General features: G+C 32.6%; 1 protein-coding gene across 3 annotated transcripts in view; it reads left to right on the top strand.

Moving 5' to 3' along the window:
* Window positions 1-22,204, top strand: part of LOC139495598 (periostin-like) — a 57,849-nt gene that overhangs the window by 17,533 nt on the left and 18,112 nt on the right. Inside the window, exons 1-4 of one of the 3 annotated variants that reach the window (XM_071283878.1) lie at window positions 6,663-6,949; window positions 7,113-9,462; window positions 15,022-15,187; window positions 17,348-17,457. In XM_071283878.1, coding sequence (XP_071139979.1) covers window positions 9,334-9,462; window positions 15,022-15,187; window positions 17,348-17,457 — 405 coding nt within the window. In that variant the 5' untranslated portion in view covers window positions 6,663-6,949; window positions 7,113-9,333. Of the gene's footprint in view, window positions 1-842; window positions 894-6,662; window positions 6,950-7,112; window positions 9,463-15,021; window positions 15,188-17,347; window positions 17,458-22,204 lie in introns of those variants that run through there. The other 2 variants (XM_071283879.1, XM_071283880.1) reach the window with 2 other exon arrangements.

The raw sequence follows: 22,204 nt of genomic DNA, 5'->3' as shown, positions 1-22,204 counted from the left end.
AACATGTAGTATAGTTTGTTTTGCTATTTGTTTTCCTTGAACTTTTGCGGTTATACATGCTCAGAGCTACCATATAATTCAAACATAAGGATCATTGGAGTTTTATTATCCAAGTTACTTTATAACTACATGTGATATTTGAGTGTTCATTTATAGGAAGGAAGAACGGTATGCGTCAAGCGAATGACGAATAAATTCGTTTTGTGTATTCTTTAAAAGGAAATTACTATTTCAATAAAGGAGATATATTTCAATAAGTAGCCGGTATGTTCTTATGTCCATTATTGATATAACGGTCAACATCATGGACAATGCCAAGTGAGTTCTAATGCAAAAGTATCGTTTCAAAAAGACATACTTTATTTAGAGTTTCAGATCATTCTGCTAGCAGAAATATAGAAGTTTCTGCAGAATTAAAACAATCTTAATTTGGGATATTTATTATGTGCATAAAGTATGGAATCGTGATTTTAACAAGGATGTAGTTTTTATCGGCAGCTTCCGTATTGATAACTTTCAGCGTTTAATCAGAATTTTTATGATAAAAAGTTCAAATTGAATGGAACTTTTTAGAGGATTCATTGGAGCGAGTTATAAATTATAACAAAACTGCATTACACTCTAACTAATAAGTTCTAAGTACATCAGCGAAGAATCTATATGAACCATTTAACACACTTCAATTAAAACACATCGGTTGAATGGATCTTTAATGCAACCACTGTGACAGAAAGAAATAACTTAATTCATACATTATATTCTTGAAGGCTTTGAGAACTAGAATGTTCAGGATAATGTTAATACTGTGCTTAATATTTGTTGGAATTGTGAATGGATACGTCCGTAATTTTACGTTGTATGACGTCATAATGGATGACAATAGATTTCGAAAGGTGAGTTCTTTGAAAAGAGTTTAATTTCACCTCCTTTTGTTTTTTTATTTTTATATTTGGGTGGTTTATTGCTCAACAGTTACTGAACATAAAAATCTAAGCCCTTTAGAATCAGTAATAATAGGAGATATTACTGTTAACATGAATTGTAGAATGCTGAAAGGTGATTGACGTTATTAAAAGCAGAAATTTAAACAGCGGTAGTTAACTATACAGAAACTGGATACGTGTTATGATTTTCAAATATTTCATGGAAACAAACTTTTGCGTCTCTTGTGAAGAATTGTCTCCTTGTTATTGAGCAACATCTTTTTATATTTTGTCATTAGGGAGCTACCATTTGATTTTTATAGGGGGGCTAGGATGAAATTTGAAAAAAATAGGCAGGACAGGTGTTTTGAGTAAAAAAAAGGCAGGATGAGACAATTGCCAAAAAAAAGTCAGGACGACAATTTAGGTAAAAAAAAGTCAGGATAAACTAAAAAAAAAAAAAAGCAGGACCGAACAGAGTGAAAAATAAAAAGGCAGGACAGAGATTACAGCTAAAAAAAAATGCAGGACAAAATTTTTCATCCTAGCCCCCCATATGTAACTGTCAATTACTATTCGTATCTGATGTAACTGACATATAATCAAAAAATTATGTTGCACTGAGGTGAAGATTTCCAATCTCCTGTTTTGGTAACACTATATCTTGCTTTTTTTCTCAGGAGATGCTTTCATCTTATAACAACCTGAATTATTCTAATCCCGAATTTGTGCAGTTTCTGGATTTCTCATGGTATTCAAAATATATTCAACCTTTTATAGTTATATAATTATGTTGATAATATAGTTTTGATTCAACCTTCGAGCTGTGCGATAAACAATAACACAAAGAGTCTCTGCATGCACGAGATGGCTATTGAAATAAAGAAAGGAGATTTTAATGTATTCAAATAACGTTGAATAATTTTTATATCATCTAGTCTTTATATTTATAGACTGATTTATTTAAAAAAAAGAATGACTTAAAGGTAAATAACAATACGGAACCATTGAGACGTGCATAAGTATGTGAATGTCGGTGCCTTTTAGAACCGACTACATGGTATGGGTATTTCTCATAGTTGAAGGCCGAACGGTGGCCTATAATTGCATAAATCCACTTCTTTTGACCTTTGGTGGATAGTTGTCTCTTAAATCATACCATGTTTCCTTATTTGTTCATCAGTATGTGCATGTCGTGCAGGGTGTTAAGACAGCTATATTAAAAAAAAATCGCATATATATGCTTCTATCGAATGGTTGATTTGCTTTCGGACAAAACATGTTAAAAGCAAAATCACAAAAATACTGAACTCCGAGGAAAATTTAAAACGGACAGTCCCAAACAAATGGCAAAATCAAAAGATTGTGAACGGTTGCAAATTTTGAGTGCAAAATCAAAAGATTGTGAACGGTTGCAAATTTTGAGTATTAACTCCACACTTCCCTTTGATTGTCTAAAACCTAAATGAATACATACAGATGACATTTGTACTATCATACATCATGTTAAATTCGGTCGCGCCTTTTCTCTTAAGTACATGTAGCTTGTACCCAACAAATCTGTTTTTATGATTGTACCTAACCGTACCCACAAAAATAAAAATGACTCACAAAAAAAAAAAAAAATAACATTAAATGATTATATCCGCCACCAATTAATTCAACTAGGAGTCAAGCTGACTGGGAAAGGTTGTAAATTTAATTTAAAATTCGAATAAATGTCTTATTTCCGATATAACAACAACAATTTAAAACACTTTAGAATTTCTTCAAAAAGAAGTGAAAGGTTGTGACACTTTCTGTGTCCACTTAGTTTATTTTGTTTGGATATGTAAATTATTTTTGTGATAATAAACAAGCCCTGGATTAAAAAAAGTCTATAGTTTTCGTTTCCTGTTATTTATTTTGTTTGTGTAATCTAAAGGGTCAATATTTGTAATTGAAACTGGGTAAATGTTTATGTATGTTTGACCTATTATAAAAAGTACAAAAGGTTGACCTATTTTCAGTTGAACTTTTTTAAGACAACTACAATGTACAAACAAAAGACTATTGACCGTAAATGTTAACAACTGGTGGTCTTCATATTGTCTGAATCAAATGAGCAAAACCAAAACCTTATAGCAAGCTATAAATCCGGGGCGGAATCAGGATTTCTGACAGCAGGTGTAATTCCATAAAATGACAGTTTTATGGGGGGGGGGGGAGATAATGAGAAAGGCAAACAAAAATGTGGCGGGGTTCAACATGTTTCTCATCTCCTTACTCCTTACCCTTTAAACAAACGGTCTATTTTGATCATCAATAAATTGTCTCGCAACTATATGTTATTTTTCTATTAAGTGTTCCTATCGGAGACGTTACATGGAAAGTTATCGTCTTAAGAATATTAATGCATCTGGTATAGACATTATGACTTGTATATAACAAATAATGGTAACATGGTTTGTAAGATTCAATTAGACTGAATCTAAATCTCCCGTATAAATTACTCCCTTGGGGGAGGAATATGTCCTGAAGTGAATTAGAATCATTGGCCTTGTTGATATCAATTGCATTTTATTAATCGGTTTATAATCATCTGCCTTCTTCTAGACATACATACATGTACGTATACGACGGATTGAAAGACAAAAATCAATTTAAATTCATAACCCTGGAAATCTTTTCTTTTTAAGCCGTGGTAAACAAGATGCTTTTTTCTTTCATTGATTACTTTTTTCAAATTGACAATCGTACGTATGACTGATGGGAATTTGTGAAAAGGCTTATAAAGTTGCATTTGTTAACTGTCTGAAGGGCACATTATTTTCTTTATCTGTATTAGAATTGTTGAAATAAGTATTGCGTTATGCGTTTCAAATGACTTAAGTAGACTGAACACTTCACCAAGGATTAAAGAGGGTTGTATTGTCCTTTATTGGCCAACATGTGTTCCGAATTATCCAACATATTTCGGACAATCGTGTTGTTCGACGTCACCTGTTCATACATGGATCTTCTACACACTTTCTATGCGAATTCCTTTACGACCTACCTTGAAAGAAACAAAGAGAAAGGCAAATTACATAATCCAAAAGAAAAGGTATCTCGATCTAAACAAAGCATAATTTATATACATGCTTATTTGTACTTTTATTTAGAATAACATGATAACTCCCCTCCTCAGAGGCCTTTTTAGAGGGGACTAGGGGGCACCGGTCCCTCCCTTCGGTAGGAAAAATTAAAGTAGGAAGCAAGACTGGAGCGGGCCTTCTCTTGTGTAGTCAGTGTGTCTCCAATTATGACATTTTCTGGATCCGCCACTGCAGTCTTCTATCCCTTTAGGTTTTACCACTGTACTAGTAAAACGTCTTCCTCCAATATATGTACATATTAGTAGGCCGTTAAATACCTATTACGTTTGTGACAATACAAGTACAGGTTCTTTATTATTTTTTTTTAAATATTTTCAGCGTTCACTTTAAAACAGTCGTTGGATAAATTTAATATTCAGTTTATAATTCAATTGTAATGTTCTTTGTTGCTTAATGACTGTTGCTGCATGGAAAATCACATTGAATCAGTTTCTTTCCACTCATATTACTCTCTCCGAATTTTTTTCTCTATAAGTTGTGTCTTGTTTTTACATAATTATAAATGTAAAATTGAAAACGCTATCAATTGTAAAACATTTATATCTATTTAATACACAATGCGTTTAATCTTCGTTGGAATGTGTCATAGTTTATGTCATAACATTACGAGAGAGAGAAAATAGTAGTAAATACCTACATTGTACATAATTGATGTAATACTATTGAAGATATTTACATTGTGTTAGTAATGTAAGATACGTGTATTTGATAAGAGGTTTAACTTTATCTGTGTTTTTATGAAAGTGAAAGAAACAAGAAAGAGTAATCTTACATAATAGATTAGTTTGCCTATAAAATCGAAAAAAGTTATGCAATCCATTTAAAATCCTATACGACATATCATGATATAATGAAATAGTTCATATCAGTCAGAGAGGCACATGTACATATATGAATGGACTATACACGTTTCAAAATATAATTGCATGTTTCAAGTTTATTCATCTATGATTTATTGTATAAGATATTTCTTATTTAGCTAAACAGATAGGCTAAGCAAAACAAATCGGATATATGTTTTGACCGTTTTGAATATATATATATACATGTACATGTACCGTTTATCGACACTATACTAAACAGGTTATAGGGCTAACTAAGGACAAGAACGTTTAACATATCAACATCAGTATATTAAAAAATCAAAACATTCAAATAACAGGCGATGTCTGAGTCTGATGTATTTCTTAGTAGTATTTGCTGTCTGAAGTTTAGGAATTTTCGTTGTATGCTTTCTGAATATAAGGAGATGTGGTTCTACATGTATCATAATGATTGCCAATGAGTCAATGATCCATCAGAGACAAAAAAAACTACTGCGTACTTAATTACTGCAAACGTCAAATAATACATGTACAAGAAAGTACGAACAATAAACACAAAAACAGACATCGCTTCCTCAGATTCTTACATGTATGTGGTAGGACGAGATTTAAAAGTAAGACGGATATAACAATGAACCGAAAAGAATTTGTACAAATATTTACACAAAAGGTCTTAAATACTTTAAAGGTTCTTCAATATTGATAGCGATAAAAGCCTTCCGACAGCTGTTTTGAAACTAACTTAAACGCGATGAGCTTTGATTTGAAATAATATTTATATGGTTGACGAGACACTAATACCACTTTGTCCCCTATAATTACTCGGAGATTACAGATATTGGTTTGTATTGAACATTCACACAATAAACCTGAATGATAATCATGATATATAGAATGAATCAAATTTTTCAACATGCCTTTAAGATAAATAATTAAATGTTAATTAATATCTTTTATCATGCAGGCGGCATTGCAATGGGTTGATATTTAAGGTATACAAATCGTGTATGTTCCTTTGAAATAGGGTTTCATTGTTCAAGTTTTTTGTATCTAGTTCAGGTAACCGTCTTAGATTATCTATTATTCTTAAATCAAGTTTTCTTTTGGAAAAGGGGGGATGGGTATCGAACTAAACATCCTGAAACCTTTTTAAATAAATTAAAGTTCAACTTCGAGGCTATCTAACTGAAATCATACAGTCATTAGAATATGTGCACATGACCACTCTCTCTCGTCCTTTTTCATATACACACACATACATATAAATGATCGCAAAAAACTTCTATAGAAAACTCGTCTAAGCATGACTGCGAAATGATGGACGAGTTCGAACTTTGCGCTCGTCAGCTTATATCATCAATATTTCCCGTTTAAGTGGCTATTAAATAACGTTTTACGATCGATTACCGTAAAACAAACTGACCGAGGTAAAGTCACTATTGACAAGGGGTGATAACGTTGGATCAATATTTTATTTCGGAAGACTTGACACACAAGACTATTGATCGAATTTACATGTATAATCACTACCTTGGACGTTTGAGAAGTTTTGATTGAAAATTTGAATATTTTATATTAGAACCTTGATTGACACACAAGACTATCGATTGCATCCGTCACCTTGGACTTTATAGAAGTTTTGATTTAATATATTGTTTTTGAAACTTGACGCACTGTATTATTGACCTTGGAAGTTTTATAAGAAGTTTTGATTAAATATCTATGTGAAAAGATTATAGATCGATTTGATAGTAGACTGCTAGTGATTTGAATAAACGTTCTTTTCATTATACGGCTGAATATCATTCTTAAAAGAAGAATCTTTATAATTACGTGATTATTTAAGAAATCACATTTTTCTGAAGGAAGAATTGCTTTCATTCGGACTATTTGGAATACCACTTTGTATAAATAACTTTATATTTTAAACGCATCTGCAAAACTAATATACATAGTTGGATTTATTTTCTGTAAGAAAGTTATGGGCTTTCTTAACAATTTCTCTGAGGATGATAGACGTTAGCTATTTTCAGCTATTGAAAAGTCTGTGGATTTGCAATCAGCTGCTATTGAAAAGTCTGTGGATTTGCAATCAGCTGCTATTGAAAAGTCTGTGGATTTGCAATCAGCTGCTATTGAAAAGTCTGTGGATTTGCAATCAGCTGCTATTGAAAAGTCTGTGGATTTGCAATCAGCTGCTATTGAAAAGTCTGTGGATTTGCAATCAGCTGAAAACACATACATGTTCACTATACCGTATGTTATAGGACTTCTGTGTGGGACATACAACAGTTATGCATTATTGTCTAACCGCCTCCAATAATTCGGATTATTGTGATCAATTTTATAGAAGTCTGCCTACACTATGACAGATTTGTTTATATTTTTTCCCCGCTATTCCCAATGTGTAGAAACATGTCGCCGATGCTGTAACATTCTGATAGAACATCGTGAAGTGGAGACGTTAAATTGATACCCACGCAAAGTTGTACAAGACAATTACTTGATAAATTTCAAAGGTTAGCATTGCTCTAAACCGGGTGTTAAAACATCGGTTATTAGGAAATAAATACTATTGTCACATAGAACATCGAAAGCTTGGTTTAAAATTTCGGAACAGGAAGTTTTTTTATAATTGTTGTATTATCTAAAAGCAAAACATCAAAATCTTAGAGGAAATTAAAGTAGAAATATTCATGCATTTGTTTAACGAACAGTATTGTTATTATCAGGAATGCATTGTCTTGTGACGTAAACTTTGGAATACGAAAACTAAACAGAAACATACCTCGTGTATTTGTTTTGGCGATGCGATAATTGAAAATGTGCATTTCTCGTAATTGTTAACAGAATGCAGTAAATTAGATGATCTTCTCATAATGTATGTAAAAACAAGATCTTAATTAAGTGTATAATGAAGATCACTCATAAGTGATTTCTCATTTGTACCGCAACCGCCAAAATATATTTTTATATTTTTATGTTGGATTAATAACGATATATCGCTTCAACTACTTAGCCGTCTGTATGCAAATTTTGCACATGTTCGGATAAATATGGCATTTTGAAACATGCGGCATCAAAGTGATTAGGTGATGAAATTTATTAATGAAATTGACAACGAATTCTGTGTTGGCGGGAAAGGTGATTCTATTTTGGTTTACAGGCAGATGTGTTCATAGAGCAGCAGACGAGACGTACTAAATCGGGACTATAGCCTCCAAATAAATGATATCCGACATTTTTGTGTCTTGAAACTAGAATAATAAACTTTCTATCAAATATACTTATTTTCGAAAGGAGATCGTAATTTAGAAATGAGTATGTTTAATGATATTCAATCGGATTATTAAAGTGAGAGCTGATTTCCGATCGATTTAAAATTAAACACAATTCGTGATTTTTTTCTTTTTGAAAGACACGAAAAGAACAAACGCAAATCCGATGAACAATTATGTATTATGTGAATTATTTTAAGTGTCTATCAAAATCCAATATCCGGCCCTTTTAGTCGTAACACTATACAATACAAAAATACGTTTCAAGTTCTATATTTATCTGAGATTTTATCGAGACAATTTATTAACTAAGTCTATTGTTGACAACCTTACATTCCTCATTCGTCAGCGTGAACAATCTATATAAGTAAAAAGGACTATGATTAGTAGATTGTATACTATTACAGCTACTAATGTGAGCTTTGTTGAACAAGAAACAATATATCTATAGTTTATGTGCAATCGCATCTTTATACTTACATGCTAACTGAAGCATACACGGAAGGTAAAAACTTCAGCTATTTATTAAGTAAATAGTACAAATTCGGTCGTAAAAGTTTTTTTTTTACACCTGCAATAAATAAGAAAATGAACTATTTCTACACTCATAAAGTACTATTGTGTGTGTTTGTTTAAAGGAATTCATGAAAAGATAAAGGAATATATATTGTTTTGAGGATTTTCAGTGATAAATAAACGTTTTAAACAAATACTATTCATATTCACCGAAATCAATAGTTAACAAACTATTGAGAGTGCATATCTGTCGACGGGAATAATAGATGAATCGAAGTATTTTTGTTCGTGTAGATGAAATATATATATGGGGTAAACTATTTATTGGTTTTGGAGTGTTGTGAAAATTAAGTTGTATGCCATTGGGAATAAATCTTCCATTCATAAAACGCATGTTCCAAAAATCGATGACTTTTGTGAATGGGAAAAGACGACAATTAACACACGAACTGATAAATTATTAACTTGACCTATTTGAATTTGTCATGGTCCATTGCACCTCGAAATTGTTATCCATCAAAGGAGTATTATTTCCTCAATTCACTAGGGAAAACCACCTCCGTAAAATGTGAATAATTGAAAATAAACAATCAAGTGTAGGATTACATTTACTTGTTATTAGAAAAAAAGTGTTTATTCAGCTATTATAAACAATATGAGGATCTTTGTGGAATATGCACTTTTAGGAATTTTGTTAAATTTCAATGGAGTATTGCTGGACAATTTATACACGGAGTCTAAAACAATCGTTGAACTGATATCGGGAACTAATAGATTACGACAGGTAGGTTCGGTCATCTGTCAGGTAATGACCATGGGAAAAGGAGTAGGTTCAGTAAGACCCCTTTTTGGCCCAAAAATATAGCAGTTTTACAAAATTGTGAAAATGTAATCTTTTAACTATTTATTGGAAAGAAGAATGATTCTGTTACACAAATATGGGCTGTTTTTGACACAACAATGCATATATATCGGGTACTAACATCATTAAGTCATGCTAAGTTACTGAAATCTTCAAAATTTTAGCATTTTAGTTAAATTTTAGATGGTTTCCGGCTTAAATGAAAGTGGCCGCATTCGTGTTCATTCATAATATTGAAATGTATATTGTATTTTATGAATATACATAACATATATAAAGGTTGAGGATGAACACGGATGCGGCCACTTTCATTTTTGACAAAAAACTACTGAAAAGGGACGTTTTTTTTGCATATTTGATAGATTTTTCTTATTTCAACTTGAATCGGAGCGTTTTAATGCAGTTAGAATCTTTCACATAAACTAATTGAATCAATTAAAATAGACACTTAAGTGTTTAAAAAGTGTCCAAAATCTTTCGTTAGATAAACCTGAAATTTGAGGCCAAAATCGGCCCTTACCGGACCTACTCCTTTGTGAAAAATATCCATAAAACATCATATGGAAAGAACATGGGAAAATAGATGTCCGTCCGATTTTCGAGATTAATAACCAATTGAGAATCTCCATAAAACATCATATGGGTAGTTTGTTGGTCATATAGCATGGGCTAATATAATGTGCGTCCGATGTTAGGGATTAATCGAATCAATTAGTAGAACTTGTGAACTCTTGGCTTTTTATGTATTACATCTGTTTCAAAGATATACTTTGCGGTCAACCTGTATAATTCAGTCCCTACATGTTATCGATCTATCCTACTTGCTAGTTTTTACTTGAAGTAATCGTAGAATTTAGCGGAATATAACGACTGAATTATTCGGGTTTACTTGCGATATGTGGTTTACTCATTATCGAAGGCCGTACGGTGACCTATAGTTGTTACCTTCTATGTTATTTGGTCTCTGGTGGATAGATGCCTCAGTGGCAATCTTACCACACATTTCTATTCTTTATATTTTATATAAAAAAGAAGATGTGGTATGATTGCCAATGAGACAACTATCCACAAAAGACCAAGATGACACAGACATTAACAACTATTATAGGTCACCGTACGGCCTTCAACAATGAGCAAAGCCCATACCGCATAGTCAGCTATAAAAGGCCCCGATAAGACAATGTAAAACAATTCAAACGAGAAAACTAATTTAGTTAATTTTGTTGTAATCTATAGAAAATAACTATAAAAATGAAGGTCTCGCTCATTTATTGGCAACCTGTGTACATATAACATGTATTGCAGAAGAACCCGTATTCATGACTTAAACTTTAAAATTCCAATCTTTTTAGCCTTGCGTTTCATATCATTTGTGTACAATAGCACAAAGTAAATGAGAATTGTTTAAACTAATGACTAGCTATTATATTTGGCATCATGAAGTACGTTTACCTCTACTATAATAAAGATTAGAATACAATACACAATATTACAATTAACATTCTTTCGTGACGGGGCTAAAGTTAAAATGAAAATTAGCTAATTCGTATAACAAATAAATAAGTATATACAAGTACAGAATGTAGGCTTACTGTATGTTGATGCAATTGTCTTTTTATTATGGCGAGAATATAGATTTTGAAAGCACTCTTTAACAGGGGATGACTCTTTTTCTTGAAATATTGTGATGTATACATGTATGAAATATATATGTAACCAGGCACGGAAAAAAGGGGCGGAACACTTGTTTATGTTAATTAACCATACCCAGTAAAGGATCTAAAATTTAAAGTGAGGGTCTACTGACACTATGGAATAGGAGCTCAATCGGGTTCTGTTGTACTGATGAAAATATAGCGACACGAAACGAAACATATACATTTAATTGGACTGACGTTATGAGAGCTCGAGTATAGTGGCTCGTATTTTCTATTTGCTGCGTGCATTTAAAATTTTCAAATAGTTTTTTAATGACGGGAAACCGACATAATGATGTTAAAATCGATCCAAAAAAAGCCAGAAATCATGCAGGATATAAACGTTGAGAAAAGTAAAAATGAATCATTTATGGCAGTTCCAACATTTGTAGGTTACATGTTCGAGGTTTGACTATATGACGATATTTGTAAGTCACACGTTCTGGGATTGACTATATGACTATATTTGTAAGTCACACGTTCTGGGATTGACTATATGACTATATTTGTAAGTCACACGTTCTGGGATTGACTATATGACTATATTTGTAAGTCACACGTTCTGAGTTTGACTATATGACTATATTTGTAAGTCACACGTTCTGGGATTGACTATATGACTATATTTGTAAGTCACACGTTCTGAGTTTGACTATATGACTATATTTGTAAGTCACACGTTCTGGGATTGATTATATGACTATACTTGTAAGTCACACGTACTGAGTTTGACTATATGACGATATTTGTAAGTCACACGTTCTGAGATTGACGATATGACGATATTTGTAAGTCACACGTTCTGAGTTTGACTGACTGACTTCACTTGTTAGTTGTATACGTTCTGAGTTGGATTGGATAAATATTAATTTTGTAAGTTTCTCGTTCAAATTAAACTAAACATATGGATAGAGGTAAACATGTACAAATGTACATGTCCAAAACTATCAAAGACAAGTCGTAAGATTGTGTAAAACGTCATCAAATGTAGATATGTGTCTTTCATATTGATGTATTGGTCTCCAATTATTGGGCTGATTGATTTAATTAGATGTTTATGTCCATCGTTATGTTTACACGACATGTTTATTTATCATGGAAAGATCTCAGTATGTCTCTGTCTGTCGTGTAACTGTGTAAAGTTTGAGTCTTTCAATAGTGTCCCATGAAACTTTAGCGTATACATGATATAAAAATTGTATGACTTTCATTTGGGCAAGCACACTGTTGCATCATTTTTATTTCGAAAAAAGATAAGGTTTAGGACGTTGAAAAAAAAAGATAGAAAAATAAGCAAATAAATTAAGGAAAGATAGAGACCGAAAAAATCGAAGCAATTAAAGAAGAATTAAGAAATAAGGTTCCCCCCTCAATCCAGACCCTCATACAAGCAAATCTGACACTGAAATTCGTTTGTACAAAACTGCTTGTTACAGAGAAATTGTGTGTTTGAGTGAGTCTAGAGACAAATAGCAACTTAAACTGAACAAAAAACATACAGTCATGGCATACAAAGTTTTATGTGGCGTAGATCTGTTGTAAAATAAAGATCTGCTCTCAAATTCCCCCTCAATAAAACGTGTCACTATTTTAAACCTCTATAATCATGTAAAGTTGAATAACCTTGCATGTAAACTTAAATAGCGAAACACATCAAGTGGTATACAAAGAATAATGAATAATGTATGCATTAACGAATACAGAAATATCTGCACCATAAAGTGAACGAAAAGGCTTTTATTGCAAAATGCCTGTATCAAATTGTGTTGGGCCTCGGTGTATTGTGGCCTTTGTAGTGCAACTACTATAATTCTAGCTTGTCAACACTGATATTATTGTAAATTCGAACCCCGAGCATACGACGAGTGCATCGTATTATCTTTCTACTGCTGGTGTTTGTCAATGTGGTCGTCTCTACTGTATATGTGTATTGTTATGTTGCTGTCTTGTTGACGTTCCATTCGTCTCAACTCGGCCGTTTCCGTACCCTCATCTAACGGAGAGTAGCGGATTCTACCGAGGATTGCCGAATGATTGACGTTCACGTCATATCCCTTGTATTTATTGTATAAACATTTTGTTTTTCTTGAGAGTTATTCACTATGAAAAGAATAAATAAAAAAAGTGCCGGATTTTAAAACTATTTTTGATCGTGAACGGTTTGTAAAAGAAGACTTTTTCTCACTAGGAAATTATATTTTTAAAATACATGTCATAACGGTCAAAACTACAAAATGTAAAGGATTTATGTAATAAAAAGATAAAGATACGCACGAGTAAGACCTAAATAGATTTAAATTGACAATAACTTAATCTTTTAACCTATTCATATTTGAAATACGATGTTTAGAACGACATAATAATACCAAACTATATCTAAATTACCATGTTATCAAATAACATCTGGAAGATGGGCGGTATTCAGAGCGGATTATTAAACCATAATATACGTTTGACACTCTATTCGACCAAAGAGAAAAATCACAACTCTTTTCTCTGTTGATGTTTTTCTTTTAAAGAGAGGAGAAAAATTATGTAGTAAAACTTGTGTCGGCATGTCTTTCTTTTTTTTTCTACGTATTTGTTTGTATTAAATTGGTGTACATGCATGACATGTATTGACATTTTTTACAAGATAATGTACAATTGGTAAAGTTATATGCCTCGTCTACTGCACAAATATAAGTTTTATTGATATTTTTTCACAGTATGCTTCATTTTGGGTTGTTTGAACTTCCTTGGTGGTCTCGTGGTAACGTTCTCCTCTCGAGTACAGGAGGCAGAGGCAAACTATTAAATCGGTATTTTCTCTAAAGTGCAAAAGCCGGTCAGCTCGTTTTTTTTTTAAATATGTCCTTGTTGACTGCCATGCTCTCATGCAGACTGTTATAGCCTGTGAAAATTCGTTTTAACGTGTCGAGCTTGTATTACGGTACATTATCATACTGGGCGAATTTGTATCTAGTTCGTCACTGAGAGATAAACATAGTAATTAATCATCCTCTGCATCAAGATTTTCGGGTTGACCTTTTGATTTCAAAATAGCTAGTAAATCATTTCTCTATCATCCTATCAGCCAACCCCCCCCCCCCCCACCCCCTAGGATGACTGGGGAATAGAAATATGGTCACTTGGTCTTCTTCCGACCGGCAGTAAAACACTTGACGAAGTGGGGCGTCCGTTTGGCTGTGCAGGATGTATCAAGTTCGCAGTCACGTCCGGTCAGATTGGGGACGTTAAATCAGATGCCTCGTGTAAAGAGAGTGCCACGCTCTTTGCACGTTAAGAACCCTTGCAACAACTCTTTGAGGGCCCGCAGATGGCCTGTTGCAAGGCCAAATTTCTGTCCCTATCCAATTTACCCTCATTTTCCAGTGGCAGTCCAAATTTCCCCGACCATCATCCCAAATGGCCTCTATTATGACACGACCTACCTATTGTATTTATTGTGAACTTGTTCTCGTCCTGAATATGCATGAAATATTTGCCACTGGACGTTAAGCAACCAACAATCAATCAATCATTTCTCTATCATTCCAAAACATTATAATTTGTGGTATGACTTCCAATGAGGAAACTATACGAACAAAATCCGAATGACATAGATGTTAGCAACTATACATGTAAGTCTACTGACTGCCTTATGTGCAAAACCCATCTCGTTTAGTAAGCTCTAAAAGGTCCCAATATGTCTGTTTTGTGTTGGAAATCAAATATATTCATATCGTATTTTCCTTGCTTTAATTATCATTGATACTGTATATTCAATTCCACCATTTTGTAGGTTTCAACCATGATAGAAGACGCTGGTTTGTCCTTGTTCTTTGAACAGAGTCATATAACTGCCTTTATACCTACAACAGAAGCTCTATTGACATTCGACGACAAGAAGTACGGGTACGACTTAACAGACAGAGAAACAGTCAGATCTCTTCTGTTATATCATATGGGTAAGTGGTCTGGACACCTACATTTGTATTAGTAATTTTCCTGTCCAATGGTCCCGAAAAATGAAATTGTCTGGAATAGAACACGATAGTTGTACATACCTTTCCTTGTTAATCTACCACATTGAGAAAAGGATGTGAGCCATTCAAGTTATCTACAGGAGGTCTCGTGTAATAATAGAAACGTTCGATTGTGCAGAGGTTTCATAGGCATAATCAGATGCACAATCAAATTCAACTTAATATATGAAAGACAATATTGATTTAATTACGACAGATTACTTTTTCTGGTATCACACGATAGTCTAAACGGTTCCTTTTACATTTTACCACGTTGGTAACTCAGCCAGGAACGTGATGTAGATAACTCAGCCAGGAACGGTATAAGTCGAATATTTGTAATATTACGAGGTTTCAGGAAATGTAGAATCAAGTCAATTGCTTTTTCTAATGATACTGTTAGAACAAAAGTGTAGACATTAGTTTTGCATTTTGTCTAAGAAAGAAGATGAAGCCACACAAAAAAAAAATGTGTTTTTCTTCATAAAAAGCGAAACGGTCTCTATCTAACTCCAGGAGACCGCGACCTTTTAGAATAGTTAGGACGAAGTTACATAATATTTCCGATTTTCATTTCTGGTGTCATTGTAAGTTTTGAAAACACGACCAATGGTATTTTTCTTCTTCTTTTTTTTTTTAACCGGAGGCTGTCATTTGATTCGGTAAAACATCCGGTCACGACGATACGTTATTGACTCTTTAATTGATCTAGTTACTCTATACCTTTAAAAGATTTTGTTCTTAACGACTTGCTAACTGTTTGTTTAATAGCAGCTATCAGTTCGCGTCAGTATTGTATTTGTTAGAGAACAGTAACCATTGTTATTTTACATGTCAAAATTTTATGAAATTCAAAAGTTGACCTTCCGTGTCAAACCCTTTTGCTGATCAGCTAGAGGTCAAACAGATCAATGCGATTGGAAGAAAGAAAAGATCTCTGTAATTACAGCTGAATTAATCTGTGCGCCCACCCTAAAGAATTCATACTATGTTGTTAATATGTGGTTTCTTCTATTACATATGCTCACGTTTTATTCTGTTTTTGTTTTGTAGTTTTGTTTGTTTATTCTTTTAATAAATATTGTATTGAAAGTACAAAAAATAGGAACTAATCTTCTATTTACTTTACAATGTGTTCTTGCTCTTATCCATATACAGGATTACAATATCAGTGGTTTGTTTATGCTGCTCCTCTCTGTATTCACGGGGGATATATGAAAGAAAAGAGCGGAAGCATTAGTTTGTAGGGTCATGTAAGCCCCAAACTTAATATAATGGATTTTTCTCAATGTTGAATGGCGTACAGTTGCCTAAAGTTGCTAACAACAACTTCATTTGAACTTTGGTGAATAGTTTTCACATTGGCAAGCATAACCCATCCTATTAGTTTTTCGAAGCCACTGTTATTTCAGTATCGTATGGATAATGTCAGTACTTTGGTACCGACACGATTAATAATACTTTTCTTACATAATCCATAGATTCAATTTATGATAATATAAAAAAGAAGATAAGGTATGATTGCCAATGAGACAACTCTCCACAAAAGACCAAAATGACACAAAAAATTAACAACTATAGGTCACTATACGGCCTATAACAATGAGCAAAGCCCATACTGCATAGTCAGCTCTAAAAAAGCCCCGAAATGACAACGGAAAACAATTCAAACGAGAAAACTAAGAATACATTAAGAAACTTAAGGCACCAACTCGCTTATACAAAGTTTATTCGCCAAATGTGTTGTGATATTTAACATTAGTGTAATCTAACAGTATTGCTTAAAACAGCTAGTTGAAAAAAGCTTAATTACATAAAATGTCATGCTTAACGAGTGAAACTTTGCTTAAAATGTTTAAAGAGTCCCAAACATTTGACAAGTTTGTTACGTCCGAAAAAATCTGGGTTTAAGTTCAATATGAATGCTCAAACTAACAAAAAAAACCATGACATTTACAAAGCTATCAAATATTAATGAGTCGTCATGAATATGCATGAAATATTTGCCACTGGACGTTAAGCAACCAACAATCAATCAATCAATATTAATGAGGAAAAGCTGTATTAATTTTATCTTGTTAATGCATGTCCGTGTCTTTTCAGTTAAAGGTACGTATGTAGACAGTGATTTACCATCAGCAAAAGAAGCGAGATCACTTCATCCTTCCGGTTATAAACTTTATTTCAACCAGGTCACAGAAGGCACCGAAAAGGTCAGTTGGTTTCATTAAAAGTTAAGGTACCAGGTTATTAAGTTTGAAACTTTGTGCCAATATCGTGTTTAATAATTGCAGTCTACGAAATAGTCCAGGGAAATCAACGGAAAAGTCACACAACAAATAGTTAGAGACAATTTTTTACTATATATTATACATGATATATGCAATCAACAAAATACTCCTTCAAGTGACATATATATAATATTTAGAATGAAATTCAAAACAGTGTAGCTGTGGCCATTGATTGACACATTAAAATCATCCATTGACTGGGACAATTTAGGTGAACGTTTGTATGTAACGACCAATGCTTACTATGTACTTTTTAAAGACACTTAAACTATGGGGTCACCAAAGGTTCTCAACACCTAAATAAAGTAATTCGAAAAATTAATCAGAAATAACAAGATATTTTGATTTATATCAATTATATAAATTAAAACACAAAGGTTATTCCTGATTAATTTTTCGAATTATTTTATAATTAAAGGCGTTAAGAAACCTTTGGTGACCCAACAGTTTAAATGTCTATCGTAGGTACGTCGTGAACAGTGGTCGTTACAGACAAACGTTCACGTAAATTGTCCCAGTCAATGGATGATTTTAATGTGTCAATCAATGGTCACAGCTACACTGTTTTGAATTTCATTCTAAGTATAGTAATTCTGTATGCGATGTGCACAACTATAATGCAACGATATTACAACATTTTCAAAGTCCCAACAGCTTTTACACGAACATGGTTATTAAAGCAATTGTCATTTGGTTTTTTTGGTTAATTTTTGGCTGTATCTATTATAGAAGTGGATAATCAATGTCTTTTAAAACCACCCTTATCATTACTATGATATTAAAGTGAAAATTACAGTTCATACATTTTACGCGCCCGTAGCGCCTTTCTGACGACCCAGGAACGATAAAAAGTGAATATTTGATAACCAATTATGTATGGGAACCGAAAAAGTTGTTGAGCATAATGCCCAAAAAGGACATAACATGATAGCCAAATCCAATTTAGGCGAACTTTAATTTTATCATTTTTCCCTCAACGTCTGCAACCAATTTTCAGGATAAATATATTTAAATATTCTTTTTTTAATTGTATACCTATCCATTCCTTTCATAAATAGTTTAAACTTGTAAAAGCTTATTTTGATTCATGAAGATATTCATATACTCAAATTAATAGTTTGAACAGTAAAATTCTCACGAAAATTAATTCAGTCATACATTTTTGTAAAAATAATTATCGAGCTTTGCTTATACTGTTTATAAAGTATGTAACAGTTATTTAAAAGTTTGTGATAATAATTAAAACATTGAGATATTTTCTTTGCTCAATTGTAAAAGTTAGTAATTAAAAACAAAATTAATGTAAATTTACTTCGGGTTATTATTCCTATATCATGTTACCTAGTTCTCATTCACAATATTCCGATCTTAAGTCCAAATATATAAATTAATGCATATACAGGTACATATGTATATACATGTATATAAAATTAAGAAGAGTTGTTATGATTGTCAATGAGACAACTCTCAACAAGAGACATGCAGCAATTAACAACCATAGAAAACCGTACGGCCTTCAACAATGAAAAAATACCTCATAATCAGTTGATAATAAAATCATCATAGATTCCAGGACTGAATTTTATATATACGCCAGACGCGCGTTTCGTCTACAAAAGACTCATCATTGACGCTCGAATCCAAAAAAGTTGAAAAAAGCCAAATAAGAGTTCCGAAATAACCAATGTAAAACAATTCAAACGAGAAAACTAAACGGCCTATTTCATGTACAAAATACCAAATAAAAACAATATGATATACAGCAACAACCGACATGACGGACAACCATTGAATAACAGGATACTGACTTAGGACAGGCACATACATAATGTGGCGGGGTTTAACTACAAGTTTTAAGGCGCCCTACCTATATATACATGCATATACACGCACGGTGCATGAATAATAAAACATTTGAAAATTGGTATTTTCATGTAAATTATATGAATTAAATTTTACAATTAAATATGATTTACAGCTCCTGAGTCCATTTATTAATTACCTAAATATATAAATTTAAACAAGTTTGCCAATGGGTAGTTTTTTGTATTGGATAATTATAGTTAATATGCAATATACTTAAAATTGTTGAATTTAAAAGGTTTCCAATAAGGAAATAGATGTTTAAATTAAAAAAAAACTGTTTAAGGTGGTATGGGAGTCTAAAATAAAAATGATAGAATTTGTTCATACTTTGCCAAAACGTTGTATCTATTGATACATGTTGAAAAATATAATAAAAATGATAGGTCACCGCGCATTTTCTCAAGCTACAGGACGGGACAAAATGACACATTTTGTATGGATTATACAGGAAAAAACACCATTTTGTGATTAGAAACTAAACAAAATGATAGAATTGTTAAATACTTCAGGAAAAGATAGCTTTCAGACACTGTTTTGAGAATATCAAAAGAAAAGATAGGGTCACTGTACGTTTTTTCCGGCTAAAATACAAAATAGGAAAATTCCATACAGAATCCTTCAGAAAATGCACTTTTTTAAAGTTACCTCCCCTTAAAATGCCAATTTAAAAAAAAAAAAAAAAACAACCAAAAATAATTAACATTTGCAAAAATATCAATATTTAGAAGTTATATTCTTATAAATTGGTACTTTTAAATGAAAATGTACATTAAACATCTGCATTCCTGTATCAAATTTTGCTAACTTGATGGAAAATCTGGACCTTTGATTCTCTGTTTTTTACAATCCAAGATGGAGTAAGACACCCATACCACCTTAACCATGCTTGCGGTTATATTCGTAATTATATAATATTAGTTATCTTGGTGTAATCAGGGGTGTACAGAATTTTACACCGTTGTTGAAAATTCATACACCCTGAAATATTTTATTTTTTTTTGGGGGCAAAATTTCATTTATTTTTTTTTAATTTTGGCAAAATTTTATTTATCCCCGGGTGAACAAGGATTATTTACACCGGGGTAGTAAACCAATCAGATTGCAGTATTTTTGCTGCATAAGAAATAAGGATCCTTACAGGGTTTTTTTCACACATTTTACATTTCTATGCATCCTCTATGTGTCCACTTTTATCAGATGGAAGTTTAGTGTTAGGGATCTACTTTATTGGGGCTAAGATAACATTTAAAACAAAAAAGGCAGGATAGGAGTTTTGAGTAAAACTAAAGCAGGATGAGACACTAACTCCTTCTAAAAATCAAATGATAGCTCCCTATCAAATATGATTCCAACCAGTTTTTATTTTTCTTGTGCCAATTGCTTCCTTGTTCTTATGTCCTTTTTTTCCCTGTTTGTTATAATTGCGTTTTCTTTCAATTTTTGTTTTTCTTTCATTCTTGTTGCTTTCTCATCATAACATTACAACAAATCAACAACAGAAAAAAGATATCATAAGTTTTCGAATTCAGTTGTCCTTTTTATCCCTGTCAACACGTACAATTACAAGATTGTCACAGTATTCATGTATGGTCGCTTGTCCTTTTATAAAACTATAAAGTTGATCAATTTTGCTTTAAAGTTGTTATTTCATTGTGGTAAACCCTACACCTTCTGATAACATTTATAAATTACTACCTATAATTGATTATTATCAAGCAAACGTGTCTTTTTGTATTTTCACTTTAATCTAAATACAAGGCGTTTGGGTATCAAAAGCATACATTTGTATTTAGAAACGTGTCTTATCTGGTTTGATTCAGAAGTTTCATAAAACAAACAATTACATATTTTTAATCTTTACGAAACGTGACTAATCGAGTAATTAGAAAGATATGTTGTTGACAATTGCACTTCTTCTTTTTTGACATAGCAATCGGATATTACTGAAATACGATAAACAAATGCATATTCCTTACCAATAAAATAGGTCTAGACTTTCCAATATATAACCGATGAAGGTCAGATCTTCTTGTGCATCCCGCACGTAGACAGATGCACTTGACTCCAATGTTAATTTACTAGGATTGTGAGTTTTCCTACCGAAGGGCGGTTGTTATCTACCGATACTTTGGCTTCCTTCACCCATAAAGGCTGACTGCCATAAGATAGCATAACACATATTAAACAATCAATCAATCTTCTTGTTCAAAGTTGACTTTAACTTTAATATGTTTGGTTTTATGTCTGCTCTTGTATGTGGTTTTATTTCGTCTTTCAATTGCACCAAGTTATTGTTGATGTGCACAGTTGACATACACTGTATAATTGTTGGCTGTCAGTCTGCTCTCGTATGTGGTTTTAATTCGTCTTTCAATTGCACCAAGTTATTGTTAAGTGTACAAAGTTGACATACACTGTAGAATTTTTGGCTGTCAGTCTTCTTTTGTATGTGGTTTTATTTCGTCTTTCAATTGCACCAAGTTATTGTTAAGTGTGAACAGTTGACATACACTGTATAATTGTTGGCTGTCAGTCTGCTCTCGTATGTGGTTTTATTTGGTTTTGCAAACATGTCAAATTGACTTCGAACACCCAACACGTTCTACTAGTTTTCTTTTACTTCTCATTGCATATATAGTAGCAGTGACCCCGATATTGACAAAAGTACAATGATCTTCCTATCATAGCAACACCGCCGATATAATTTTGGAAATGATACCCTCTAGCAAATAAAAAGGATTGGTTCGTTGATATTGACAGCTGAAATCGAAAATAGTAGTGTAAGCGATTATATATATTTATA

This window comes from Mytilus edulis, chromosome 11, assembly GCF_963676685.1.
Source record: "Mytilus edulis chromosome 11, xbMytEdul2.2, whole genome shotgun sequence".
In the NCBI taxonomy this organism is placed as follows: domain Eukaryota; kingdom Metazoa; phylum Mollusca; class Bivalvia; order Mytilida; family Mytilidae; genus Mytilus; species Mytilus edulis.
Note: the sequence above shows the minus strand (reverse complement) of the source record. Positions and strands in the feature narration are given on the sequence as shown.